Source organism: Loxodonta africana, chromosome 4, assembly GCF_030014295.1.
Source record: "Loxodonta africana isolate mLoxAfr1 chromosome 4, mLoxAfr1.hap2, whole genome shotgun sequence".
Lineage (NCBI taxonomy): Eukaryota > Metazoa > Chordata > Mammalia > Proboscidea > Elephantidae > Loxodonta > Loxodonta africana.
Genome location: NC_087345.1, coordinates 101,961,809 through 101,975,817, shown reverse-complemented (window position 1 = coordinate 101,975,817; position 14,009 = coordinate 101,961,809). Strand labels below are relative to the sequence as shown.

The window sequence follows — 14,009 nt, the reverse complement described above, 5'->3', positions numbered from 1 at the left end:
ATTCGTTCTCTTGGCAGTCCACGGTATATTCAGTATTCTTCGCCAACACCACGATTCAAAGGCGTCAATTCTTCTTTGGTCTTCCTTATTCATTGTCCAGCTTTCGCATGCATATGAGGTGATTGAAAACACCATGGCTTCAGTCAGGCATACTTTAGTCTTCAAGGTGACATCTTTGCTTTTCAACAGTTTAAAGAGGTCTTTTGCAGCAGATTTGCCCAATGCAAGCATCTTTTGATTTCTTGACTACTGCTTCCATGGGTGTTGATTGTGGGTCCAAGTAAAATGAATCCTTGAAAAGTGATTATAAGGGACATAATAGAGTCCTATATCAGCTCTATGTGGCTCTATGAAAGGGTGTGATGGCTTGGGGACTAAGAGGAAAGATGTGTTATAGGAAGGCTTTTTAGAGTAGGAGAGACTGAAAACAGTACAATCTTTCCAGTAGAGAGACTGAACCTGAAGGATGATTCAAGAGGACTGGCATGGGGAAGCGTTGGAGTCATTGATGTGGCCAGGTTCCAGAAGAGATTTGGATCCTGGAATTAAGAGCATAAGGGATAATATCAGGTTTCCATTTTTTTCCCACGTATTTGCAGAAACATTATCCAGTGTTAATGCAAATACAATGATTCTTAATGTTTATTTGTAAATTGAAGTGTAAAATTAATACAACAGTAAGTTATCAGAAGGTCATAGGGTTCAAAAGTTAGAGCTGTAAAATATTTTCACAATATGTATAGCTTTTTTGTTTGTTTAATTTCTCACTCCCTCTTTGGTCAGGTCTTTATTGAAAATAAGCTGTCCAAAATGATCTAACTTTTATGGAATAAACAAATTTAAGAGTTTTATGCAGCAGTCTTCTTCACAACAGAGTATAGTTAATATTTCAAAATCATATTAAAGGACATGAAGATAAAACAATTGGAAGAGATTGCAAATTTGCCTTGCTACGTTTTTTTTACCCTTTGCTGTGGAAAAAGTGGCACATTTCCTGTGGCATGTGATCAGTTTTCTTCTTGGCAGTCAAACAGATTATTACAGCTATTGTGAGCTATTGTGATTACAACTGAGTGAGCCATGTGTGCAGCTTCTCTTTCCTAGTTAAAGGAAAAAAAAAAAAAACTGGTTTCCGTATTAAATTAGAACTCTAAAGTCAGAAAAAAAAAATGCACATTTTGTTGTTATTTTGTCTGTTTCAGCACCTAATGTGGCTCCTTCGGATGTAGGAGGGGGCGGTGGAAGCAATAGAGAACTGACTATAACGTGGGCAGTAAGTATTAGCTAATTACAGGCAGCTTTAACTATACTTAATCTCTAACACATGTTGTTTCCTGAAATACATTGAAAAAAAGGAGAATGTCCAATCAGTGCACAAGCAAGAATAAATATTTTCTTCATGAATGCAAGTCGTTTTTTTTTTTTTTTAACCAAGCTTATTACAGTTTAGTGAGTAATTCCTATGCAAAAATGGATCCCTGATGCTAAGAGGCCTGTTGGCCTAGAAGATTAAGTATTCAACTACCTGATTCCTGAGCTATTTTGAAGTCATTGTGGCCTGGTAACCCAACTATAATTTGTAATATTTTCTCAGAACATTGTAAACTCCAAAGATTCAATTTACACACTTTTGTATTGAGACCCTTTTTAAATGGGGGTCTGCTTCCTCACTCAATACTTTGATCACTTCTGTGAATGTAATCCACCAGAAGAGGTCAGTCGTAGAAGTCACGTATGGGGCTAGTTATTGAAGTGTCTAATATGTTTTATTAAATTTTCATGAAATAAAGGGGAGTTCTGTATGAAAGATTATAATGTATTGAAAATAATATATCTTAGCTGGATTTCTGATCTGGAAAAGAGTGAGGGAGATTGTGATAGCACGAACTTGTCTGAAATAGATGCCTGGCATTTATCCAGGTAATAACATTTTATGTACATCCACTTATTTATTAAGCATTTTTAGTATTTAATCACTGCAGATAGTCCAGGACTACAACTTAGGCTCCACAGATTTTGAGGGACTGCAGGGAAAATGGCAGGCTTTATTCTTTACATGAATCAAATTAATTTATACAGTAGGTGGATATTTAGCAAATCTTAATGTCACTGTGTTCTGTGTAGTCATATTCTGTGACTGGTACTTAAATTACATACAAGATTTAGAAAAAAATTATCTTCTGCATGTCTGAATCTCACAGTATTTATTTGTAAATTTTAGTGTCATAGAGAAGTACCAATATTAGGAAAATTAGAATATCTTCTGTAAGGCTTAATTTTCATAAGCTCTGTGGGTATCTGCTTCAGAATAAACTGAGGTGCTTGCAAACGGGAAATCTTACTCCAGAAATTCAAAATGAAATCAATGGGGAGAGAGCCTGAGAATTATCACATTTGAAAATTCCTTAGGTGGTTTTGATACACTCTATATTACAAAAACTAAGTAGAGAATTATCAACAAGAAAAATGTTTATTGTAGAAATGTTAGGCTATACTATCTGATAGTCTAAAGCCACACTGTACATGCTTGAGCTCACACTTCAGGATATCCATAATGTGCAACCAAGTTCAGCTTCTTCTACCCTTTGACCCTTATATATTCCTGTATTTTCCTGTTTAACGTAAGTATATTCAAACAACTGTGTTAACTTTATTTCGAGGTTTTGGCCTCAAGACACCTTAGCTTTGATTTCCTGGTGGAAAAGTGAATAAACAATTTGCACATTTATATTAATGGCTAAAAGACTAAATGACAAGTGCTCACTAGAACTAGCTTTAGATCAGTATTTGTAAATAATGGATGGCCAGGGTTGACACGAATTTCTTTATTGGACAATCGATATGCAGAGTAATAAGAAGCTCCAAGAAGATCACGCAAAACAGAGTGCTTGCATTAGTATTGAAGTCAGGCAAGAGCCCAAACCCAACCTTCTTCAAAGGAGTGCAATATTACCCACAGTCTCCTTCTTCCTTCTTGTCACGTTCTCTTGTTTTTATCCCTCTGACTAGTTTCTATTGTTTGATTACTATAAAGAAACTCCAGAGTTTTGTATCACTCTCTTACCGTTGTTTCTCAACTCTAGAGAAACTCATTAACTCATCCATTCAATAAATATTATTTGAGGTGTTAGGGATAAAGAAACAAAACTAACAAAAATCTCCACCTTCATGAAACTTATGTTCTAGTAGTTGGAAAAGACAATGAAGTAGACAATAAAAATTACAGTAGTGTTAAAGAGAAAAAATAAAACATATAGATGCGATATGGAGTACTGGGAAAGAAGTCTTGAAACGGTAGATTCTGTGACCAGCGAAAACATTGTTAAAGAGGTAAAGTAGCTTTATCTAAAGAAAATGAGAGAGAGATTCTTATAATGTCTAGGAGAACAACCTCCTAGACAGAAAGAGCTAAAAGTGAAAAGGCCCGGAGTGGAGAGTCCCCTGGGGTGTTCAAGGAATAGCAAGGAAACTAGTTGGTAAATGAAGTTATCCATGCTTGAACCAGGTTTTTGCTTTGAGATTTCAGCTAGCACTAACTTATAAAATAAGTAGTGAATGTTTTTATGAAGAACATGCTTTCCTGTATATTGTTATTATTTGCATAGGTTTTTTTTTTTTTCCTGTCAACTGTATAGCTTAAACCTATTCAATATTTTAATTTCCATTTAGCCTTTGTCAAGAGAATACCATTATGGCAACAATTTTGGTTACATAGTGGCATTTAAGCCATTTGATGGGGAAGAATGGAAAAAAGTTACAGTTACTAATCCAGATATTGGTCGATATGTCCATAAAGATGAGACCATGCGCCCATCCACTGCGTTTCAAGTGAAAGTTAAGGCCTTCAACAACAAAGGCGATGGACCGTACAGCCTTACAGCAGTCATTAACTCAGCACAAGATGGTAAGTGAAAGAAAAACCTTTCTAACATGATGATGGGGGAACCCTAATATCTGGTAGGCATTTAGTTTGTTTTCTTTCAGGTGTTACTTGGTAAAACCTTTTTATAGCACTATACATTTACTAAATGAGTATTATTTTGAGTGAAATTAAAACTTTTCAATCTTTTTCTCCATCTAAGTCACAAAAATACTGCTGAAATCTTGTTCAATTTTAGATCATATCCGTGATAGTCAGGAAATCTCCACTAAAACATTGGCTTGCTTAGATCCTTGCTCCTGACCTCCTGTCTATAAATTTGCAGTCAGAAATCCTTAGTATGGAACCTCAGTATGTCTGTGTATTTATCCAGTTTACTACAAATTCCTTAATTACTTTTTTTTTTGTAAAATTGCTTTTTTAAACCCAGAATTTGTGTGATTGTAACATTTAAGCAAATATTTATTTTGTTATTAAAAATAGAATACTGGGATTTTATTAAAAGGGCTCTAGGTATAAGTATATAAATAAAGAAGTGAGAAAGCCAGTTGAAGATTTTCTTGGACTGGGGGCGGGGGGGGGAGCCCTTTAGGGAAAAAAACAATATTAATGCTGGCTTTCCTTGTTTTTTTTCTAGAAATTTTAATTGAACTGACCATGTCCATAGAGACTTTATGTATCTGTGCTAAATGACATATGATTTTCTTTTTTTTTTTTTTATATACTCCTAGTTGCTCTCCCGCTAATGAGACAGCACAGTCCTTCCCTCCACTCTCTCTTTTCGTGTCCATTTGGCCAGCTTCTGACCCCCTCTGCCCTGTCATCTCCCCTCCAGACAGGAGCTGCCAACACAGTCGCATGTGTCTACTTTAGCCAAGAAGCTCACTCCTCACCAGTATCATTTTCTATCTCATAGTCCAGTCCAATCCCTGTCTGAACAGTTGGCTTTGGGAATGGTTCCTGCCTTGGGCTACAGAAGGTCTGGGGACCATGACCTCCGGGGTCCTTCTAGTCTCAGGCAGACCATTAAGTCTGGTCTTTTTATGAGAATTCAAGTTCTGCATCCCACTGTTCTCTTGCTCCTTCAGGGGTTCTCTGTTGTGTTGCCCGTCAGGGCGGTCATCCGTAGTAGCCTGGCACTAATTCTTCTGATCTCAGGCTAATATAGTCTCTGGTTTATGTGCCCTTTCTGTCTCTTGGGCTTATAATTACCTTGTGTCTTTGGTGTTCTTCATTCTCCTTTGTTCCAGGTGGGTTGAGACCCATTGATGCCTCTTAGATGGCCTCTTGCTAGCGTTTAAGACCCCAGACGCCACTCTCCAAAGTGGGGTGCAGAATATTTTCTTAATAGATTTTATTATGCCAATTGACCTATATGTCCCCTGAAACCATGGTCCCCAAAGCCCCGCCCCTGCTACACTGGCCTTCAAAGCATTCAGTTTACTCAGGAAACTGCTTTTGGTTTAGTCCAGTTGTGCTGACCTCTCCTGTATTGTGTGTTGTCTTTCTCTTCGCCTAAAATAGCTCTTATCTACTATCTAATTAGTGAACATCCCTCTCCCTCCCTCCCCCTCCGTAACCATCAAAGAATATTTTCTTCTCTGTTTAAACTATTTCACAAGTTCTTATAATAGTCTTATACAATATTTGTCCTTTTGCAACTGACTAATTAAACTTAGCATAATCCTTTCCAGATTCCTCCATGTTATGAAATGTTTCGGGGATTCATCATTGTTCTTTATTGATGCATAGTATTCCATTGTGTGAATATATCATAATTTATTTATCCATTCATCTGTTGATGGGCACCTTGGTTGCTTCCATCTTTTTGCTATTGTAAACAGTGCTGCAATGAATGTGGATGTGCATATATCTGTTTGTGTAAAGGCTCTTATTTCTCTAGGAAATGTTCCAAGGGGTATGACTGCTGGATCGTATGGTAGTTCTATTTCTAGCTTTTTAAGGAAGGGCCAAATTGGTTTCCATAGTGGTTGTACAATTTTACATTCCCACCAGCAGTGTATAATGTATGATTTTAAATTAAACATTGTTAACAATTATTTCTACAATTTCCTATTTAAGCTGCTGTGCTTTTTATTATATACTTTTCTGTTAAAAAAGATAAGATCATCTTATATTTCTTTACTCATATGGCAGTATGTAAATAATTAATGGCTAGAAATTTCTTTGCCTTCTTACCTAACATAGTCACCATTGGCAGTAAATGATGTATTTCACTTAAAATTTTTATAAGAGAATTTTTTCAAATTCACCTGTCTACAAAGCTGCATAGGTTTTCCTAATGATAAAAATATTAATTAGGAAAGCAATGTAAAATTAAGTTCATTTTTTTAATATAAGATACTGTTCAATGAGTTATAAGAATGAATTTTGTTAATGTCAGGTGCTTAAAAATTATCTATTTCTCAAATTTTTATATTTTAATCATAAATTTTTTATTGGCAAAGGATAACTTATTTATCTTCTTTTAACCTTAAAGATTCACATTTGTCATACTGTGCCATTAGAAGTCTTAAATGGAACATAGGAAAAGAAAGATATTCGTGATCACTTGTTCATATGGTTACTGGAGCATTAGAGGAAGTGGGCTCTGCACGTGAACTATGTAATAATTGCTACTATTCCTGCTTGCCCTTTATATGCCAGGTGCTATGCTGGGCACCTTATACACATTATCCTTAAGAGGGAGGCATTGTTATTCTTACGCATAAGGAAACTGAGGTTTCAAAAGGTCATAAAGCTACTAAGTGGAGGAGTTTCCAGGACTTTTTAACTCCAAGCCATTACCCTTAGCCACTATTATACACTAGAAATAGAGTCAAGTGAATCAAAATATATCTTGATTCAGGTTTTCTTTTCGGTACATGACAGCCACCTTAATTTTTATGGCTATGTGCTCTTTTGTACAGTCGAGGGCTAAAAGCAGAAGAACTGAGTAAGGCATCTTCCTTTCTCAGAAATCTGAATTTTACTGAGCACTTAACTCTAACATTTAAACATATCTACAAAACTTGGCATCCCATCCTTAAGCATTTACTCATTCAATAAGTTAAACATATAGAGGGAATAATATAGTTCTGGCTCTGATATCACGTAACTGCTCTTAAAAACAGTCTTTTAGTCTTTTTCAGACCCAGTTGCTTTATCAGTATGATGAGTGGATTGGACTACAATCTCTAGCTCTAAAATCCTCTTTTATGTTTCTGTTTTTACAAGGCACTAAGAGTGGTACAGAGACTGTTCTGGCATTGGGTAAGGATTTCTATGATTCAGAATCCCTCGATGCCTTCAATCATTCCTCCACCAGAGGTCCATCTTTCAGTTTCCATGGAGCAGAGCTCTTTAGCAGTGTATTGAAAGCACCAATATGCTTTCACTGATTGAAAAAAAAAAAAAAAATGCTTTCACTGATAGAACAGTAATATCCCCAAATGATGAGACTTCAGTACATGAGAGATAGTCTTTGTCCCCAAAGAAATTTTAGAAATTCCTACAGATCATAAAACCGGAGTTATATTGTACCACAAAACTGTACAGAAATCTAGAGTGTGCTACATATGAGGTTACGTGTTGTTAGTTCAACTAAATACATACCCGTTGCCATCGAGTTGATTGCGACTCATAACATAGAAAGAATAAAAAGTAGAAGGAAATTATTCAAGTTTATAATCAAACAGAAAATTCCTGAATGATAAATCCTGTATGTTCTATGCCTAATAGCTCCTTCAGCATAATATGATAACTTGATTCAATTTTAATAATTTGAACAATATTGGGTACATTACACAGAGAAAATGAGCATAAAAAACCATTTTGCAAGCTATCTTCTCATCCAATGTCGATTTTTTTTTTTTCTTGCTGTTTTGTTTGATGCTAAAGTAAGCTTTCAAGTGAAAGGCCATGCCATCATCTATTTAGTCATGGCCATTTGTATTTAATTATATTTCTTTCCTAAATGCTACATAAATCTCAAAAAAACCTGCCTGTGCTGAAACTTGTATGAAGGTTAATCATTCCTTCTGCTGCTAAGAAATCAATCACATTGACACATGCTTACCTTGATTTGAAAAGGCAACAGTGTCCACGTATAGGACATTTTTAAACATAAAGATAGGATTATGGCATGTTAATGAAACACAATAAGAAATGGCCACCCCTGCTTAAAAGTTTCCTTAGTTTCAGCGTATAACTATCATAAGGGATATAAATTATTTTTTCCCATGAATAGAGACCTTTTTGATACATATTTGACTTGATGCCCAGTTGGAAGATTAGATGTACAAAAACTTTTTGAGCCCAAGCAGAGGCAGATGTCACAACTTGTTTCAAAGAATCTTAAGAAAAGAATATGATCTTAGTTGAACAAAAAAGAGAGAATTTTTACTAATAATATTGTTGCGTATTGTTATTTCATGTAAATAGTGAGTAAGAGAAAATTAATTGTAATAAGCAATTTTCTATAATAAATGCCAGACTTCCTATTTCCATAATGTGGGGTTGATAAGGTAAATATTTTGAATTTTAATTTACATCAACAGGCTTTCTTAAAAAAATCCTTTAGAGAAATTAAAAAAAAAAAGATTATTATGGTTTTTGCTCACAAATGTCATAGATTTCATGAAGCTTTCCATATTGAAAGTGTTTACATATGTACGTGTGTGTGGGTATGGGGGTGGTGAGTGTGTGGTGTGAGTGTGAGTATATGTATGCGTGTGTATCTATGTTAACATCCATGCATATGAATACGCATGTGCCTGCATCACTGATGACCAAGAAAACAAGTAACATTCGTAAAAATGGAGAAACAGGTAATAAAATTATTGGACTTATTTTATTTTTTAGTTTGGAAATATTAAAATATAGTTTTAATTCATTCATACAGCAAATGGTGCTATTCGAATTTCCTTATGTAAGTGTCTTACTAAGAATATAACGTTTTCATCAAATTTCAGCTCCCAGTGAAGCACCTACAGAAGTAGGCATAAAAGTCTTATCATCTTCTGAGATGTCTGTTCATTGGGAGCATGTTGTAGAAAAAGTAGTGGAAGGCTATCAGGTGGGTTCGATTTTTATCCAACTAAATACATTTATTCATAAATATATCACGAGTTTTCAAATGGGTTGCATCTTTCGATGTTCTGTGTCCCATTGATTTATGTGGTAGCTAACGGTATATTCTGCGTTTAAGTTAATGGGCATTTATAAACTAATTGTTAACTGTAAAACAGAATTTCCTAATTGGCCTAGCTAGGAGAGATATAAAAAGTCCTGTGTGCTGACAAACAACTGGCCAAAATGAAAACAAAGTTAATAACACGTATGGTTAGCCAAGGTCTTTAAAGACAAACATTCTTATAAAATGTTGGTCAAGCTGAAGCTTTTTTGAAAGCATTTTGGTAATTTATAACAACATCTTTTAAAATGTTCATCCTGGTTGATTCAGTAGTTCTGCTTCTAGAAATCCCTCCAAAGGAAACAATTATAAATATACAAAACATGTGTCTCATAATATTGTGTATAAAAGCAGAAAATTGCCAACAGTCAAAATATCCCAATAAAAATTTCCCTTGAGTTGATTCTTGCAGGACCAGTAGGAAATTAGCCAGATAGAAAAAGGGGGACTTGTCTCAGACAAATAGAGTAAGAACTGGAAAATTGAAGCTAGAAAGATAGTCAAGGTCTTCAATACAATGCTAAAGAATTTAAGAGAGATTGTGTAGAAAAAGCAAAGTCACCTGATATTTTTAAGCACAACGGGTGACAAATTCAGAGGAATTGGCTTCATTATCCTACCTTATGGGCGAGCAAATGGATGTCAAAGAGCTTCAATGACTTGCCTCATTTTGCACTGATAAAAAGTATCACGGCAGTGTCTGAAACTCAGGTTTTGTGATGCCAAATTCAGGGGAGGTTTTGCCAGTTCCCCTACTCCCTTTGTTTTATGCAGCTGATGGACAGTGAGTGCCCTTTTGGAGCCTTGGGCAGTGGGCAGTGCCATACAGCTGACTCTGCCCAGGCAGCTAGCTTGCCCTCCCAATCCTTATGTTCTCTCTTCATCTGTCCATGAAATTTTTGTTTCACGAAGCAAGGTATTATCTGTTTTGTTCAGTGCACAGAACAGTGGAAGACACATGGTGGGCACTAAATAAATATTGATTGAGTGCTGATATAAATAATGAAGAACAATCAGATACATTGTTACAATCTGGCTTTGGCAAGACCACATTTCTGTAACCACAAAAAGAACCCAAGCTTTTAAGCACACACCCGAACTAACAGTCAACTGTTTCTGGCACCATGGATTATGATTTGGGTAGATCTCAGAGTGCCCTTAGATAACCTTTGCAAGAGTTCAGTTGAAGTTATTACAATAAGAGAGGAATAATAGGAGTAAACTATGGATACCCAATATGTATAACTTACTAAGCTAACAATTACATTTACAACTAGAAGATAAAATAATGAGAAAGAGGGAGAGATTCACTTAATGTTTCAAACCCCTGTAAGAAGCAAGTCCAAGGAATTTTGGGGAGAAGACATCAATATTTAAAGTTTGGAAAGTCAAATTTTGGACCCTAGGATTATTTCTTCTTTTGTTTCTAAGTAATAAAAAAGATAATTTAGTATATAGCTCATCTCAGTGAGTCAGAAATGCAAAGTATATATTTTACTTTACTAAAAATACGCCAGAGAGCCCCTTTGCCCATGCCAAGAATTATGTATTGACTATTTTATAACTTCCAACAAGTAGAGTACAAAGGAAATATGGAGAAGGAAACAATACACTGGTACCAAAGAATTCGGACAACAGTCAGAATATAAGCTTTTCTGATTGTGAAATAAGGTTCAATTAAGGATTCTCAGTTAAATAGCCAGCAAAACAGCAATATGTAGCAAGTACAATTATCTCAAATGACAATTTCAAGGGAAAAGTACCAGCTTATAAAGGACTTTAGTCTCACAGATCTCTGATTTTTTGTGATTCTCTCCATACTAAGTAGAAAGTTTTTTGCTTTGAAGCTGAGCAGACATGGGTTTATATTTCAACCCTGTCAGTTGGAATTATGAGGGCAAGTTTTTTAACTTTCTGAGCCTTAGTTTCCTCACTGGTAAATCTGAGAGAGCCTGGTTCATAGGACTATTGTGTGGAAGAAATGAAGTACTGGTAACCAATGTTTAATGGCTTTCCTTGTTCTCTGTCATTGGGCATGTGAAGACAACGATGATATTGATAATGATGATGATTGTCATGATAAAAATGATTATGGTGATGGTAATGATAATAACATTTCTTGAGCCTTACTATGCTGAACATTTCATAAAGCTAATTTTATTGAATCTACACAACCCCAGGGGATAGACACTGTTGATGTCTCCATTTTAAAGAGGAACTTGAGGTTTAGAAATGATTACTAACTAGCCTAACTGGATTTGAACTAAGGTGTTGCCTCTCCAGAGAATAGTTGATTAAAAATGCTAAAAGTAAATCACAGATATTGTTTCCATTCATCCTTTCTTAAAATCCTCGTAAGTCTTCCACACAGAGCCTTAAATATCAAAGACAAAAGCATGAAAGCTTAAAACAGAAATTCATTATATTTTATTCTCCCATAAGGAAAAGCTCCTGCTAACTAACATATGGCAGGAAGTTTGACTATAATGTGGTAATTGTTTCTATTTTAAAATATGATGGGAGAAGCCAGTGGTTTAACAAGATGAATGATCAAGAAAGCCAATACCCGACCACACTTCCCATGAAAATGTACTATGGGTCTAAGTTATACAGAAGCAGAGAGAGAGAGAGAGAGAAAAAAAGCTGGGGGAGCCCTAAGTCCTGTGCACTTTACCGTACCTTAAGGTTAATTTCCTGACATTTTAAGTGAGAATTGTAGTCAAATGAGTTTAAACATAATCTTCTTCCTCTGTGGTTTTAAAGTTTATCTCAGTAGAATATTTACGTTTTACTCCTTTTGTCCTCTTGCCTAGTTAAAAGATTCCACATTTCTAATCTTAAAATCCATTGAGTTTTTCTGCAGTGTAGGTGAGCTAAGGGAATGAATGCAAGAAGTTCTTATCAAAGACATTTTAGAACTTTAGGCTCTTGCCCAGGAATCCACAAAAGACTTAGTTTGCCCAGCCAGCAGGTAAACCATTGGCCTAATTAACGTAATGAAAACAAGCAAAATATTCTACCTAAAATAATGAAAGAGAAAAACTCTTTGCAGCTGAATCAGAGATTAACATAGATGATTGATTTCACAATTATCATGAAAGATTACCAGCCCTGAGTAGTCTACTCAGATGCTTTCAAAGGTTAAGGTTATTATGATGAGCTTAAGCTAGTGTGGAAACCGTGGTGGTATAGTGCTTAAGTGCTACGGCTACTAACCAAGAGGTTGGCAGTTTGAATCTGCCAGGCACTCCTTGGAAACCATATGGGGCAGTTCTACCCTGTCCTATAGGGTCTCTATGAGTCAGAATCAACTCGACGGCAGTGGGTTTGGTTTTTGGTTTTAAGCTAGTATTTAGAAAGTGCTTTATTTTCTTATTTTAGAGAAGGCATTTTTTTTTTTTTATTTGTCTTAGCCTGGATCACCAAAAGCAGAATCAGGTCCAAAGCTGTGGGATAAGGTAATTGTGCGTGTTTTAATATGATCCTGGGGACAGGCAAGAGGAACGGGCAGAGTGAACAGGAAAGGAAGAAACTCAGATACAAAGATGGTTTGATCTTCTTGGCAACCACTATGGGCAATTGGTGCTGCATCCTGGGACCTGGGAGGAGCTTTATGAATTTGGCTCATAACTGCTCCATTTGGGATGAAAAGGGAAGCATTTATCCATTCTTGTTCTCCTCAGATCAAGGGTGGCCTCATGGGCATCACCTCCCCTCCCACTTCTATCCCAGTGCTGAGAGAGTTTCACACTGAGGCACCAAGAAATATCCAGGAGAGAGAGCAAGATGTTAGCTACACTGGAAGAGGTGAAATGCAATCTAGTTTTATCAGTAGGAAGCTAGCTGAAGCCAACATAGAACTTATTGGCCCCTGCAGCAGTGGCTGAAATAAAAGAGAACTTTGACTAGTGCCTACAAAGTGTAAAATACAACATTTAAGCAATTTACATTATGACTATATTAGTAGCCCACAGAATGTACTAATACTTGTATTACTCTAGAATCTGAGTACTATAATTTAAAATTATTATACAATATCTTTTTAAAAATGGAACTTCTTGTGTGTCAGAGTCCCAAAAATAAAACAAAGAAAACAGGTTTTATCACATGGGCCTGAAAAGAAAGGCTATCACTTCTATCTATTGGCCAGAACTAAGTCATAAAGCTCCACCTAATTTCAGGCGCCAGGGAAATCTAACATAGCCATGTGCCAGAAGAAAAAGGGTTTTAGTTCACTAAACACATAACATTGTTGCAGTCATGCTCCTCCAGTGAGAATGCTCCATGAGAGTAAGTAAACCTTGTTTTGGTTGTCACTCAAACCCTATTACCTAGAACTTTTTGGTAGGCATTCAATGACCTAGTGTGATAGGTATTCAGTTTGTGAGGAGTAGATGAATGAATTCATTAATGACTGAGTGAATCTCGGGGAACTCTATTATTCTGGACAACACAGTTGGGGAAGCTAATATATGGAGGTATCATATGTAAAGATTAGAATACCATAGCACAGATAATTCAGATTAAGGCAGAATTTTATAGGCTCCTGCTTGTCTTATTTTGCCTACCCCTGGTCCCAGATTCCAGATAGTCATAGTCATAAAGTTTGTGTCCATTTGTTATCTGCACGTAACTTTACTTGGAAGGATTCTTTAATTTAGAGCATTACGACAAGAACATTAAGTGTTTTTAAGACATCCTTACCCATAGCCTGTTTTAACAGTTATGCACCAGGTACTCAAGCTAGTTGTACACAGCATGGGCTATGACAGCTGTGATACCTCCTTCTTATTACTAATGACCAGTGAGATGGAGGAAATAATTCTGGTCCCAATGGACTCCTTTTCTTTACAGGTCCTGAAAACCCCCTTATGTAGTTCTTATTGCTCTTATCCAAATGTATGTGGACGCTCCTAATGCAGGAGCTGACATTTC

The 14,009-nt window shown here is 36.0% G+C and overlaps 1 protein-coding gene across 1 annotated transcript in view; it reads left to right on the top strand.

Annotated features, from left to right (window-relative positions):
* Window positions 1–14,009, top strand: part of CNTN1 (contactin 1) — a 379,037-nt gene that overhangs the window by 328,642 nt on the left and 36,386 nt on the right. Inside the window, exons 19-21 of the mRNA XM_023555346.2 lie at window positions 1,203–1,273; window positions 3,670–3,904; window positions 8,854–8,957. Coding sequence (XP_023411114.2) covers window positions 1,203–1,273; window positions 3,670–3,904; window positions 8,854–8,957 — 410 coding nt within the window. The remainder of the gene's footprint in view (window positions 1–1,202; window positions 1,274–3,669; window positions 3,905–8,853; window positions 8,958–14,009) is intronic.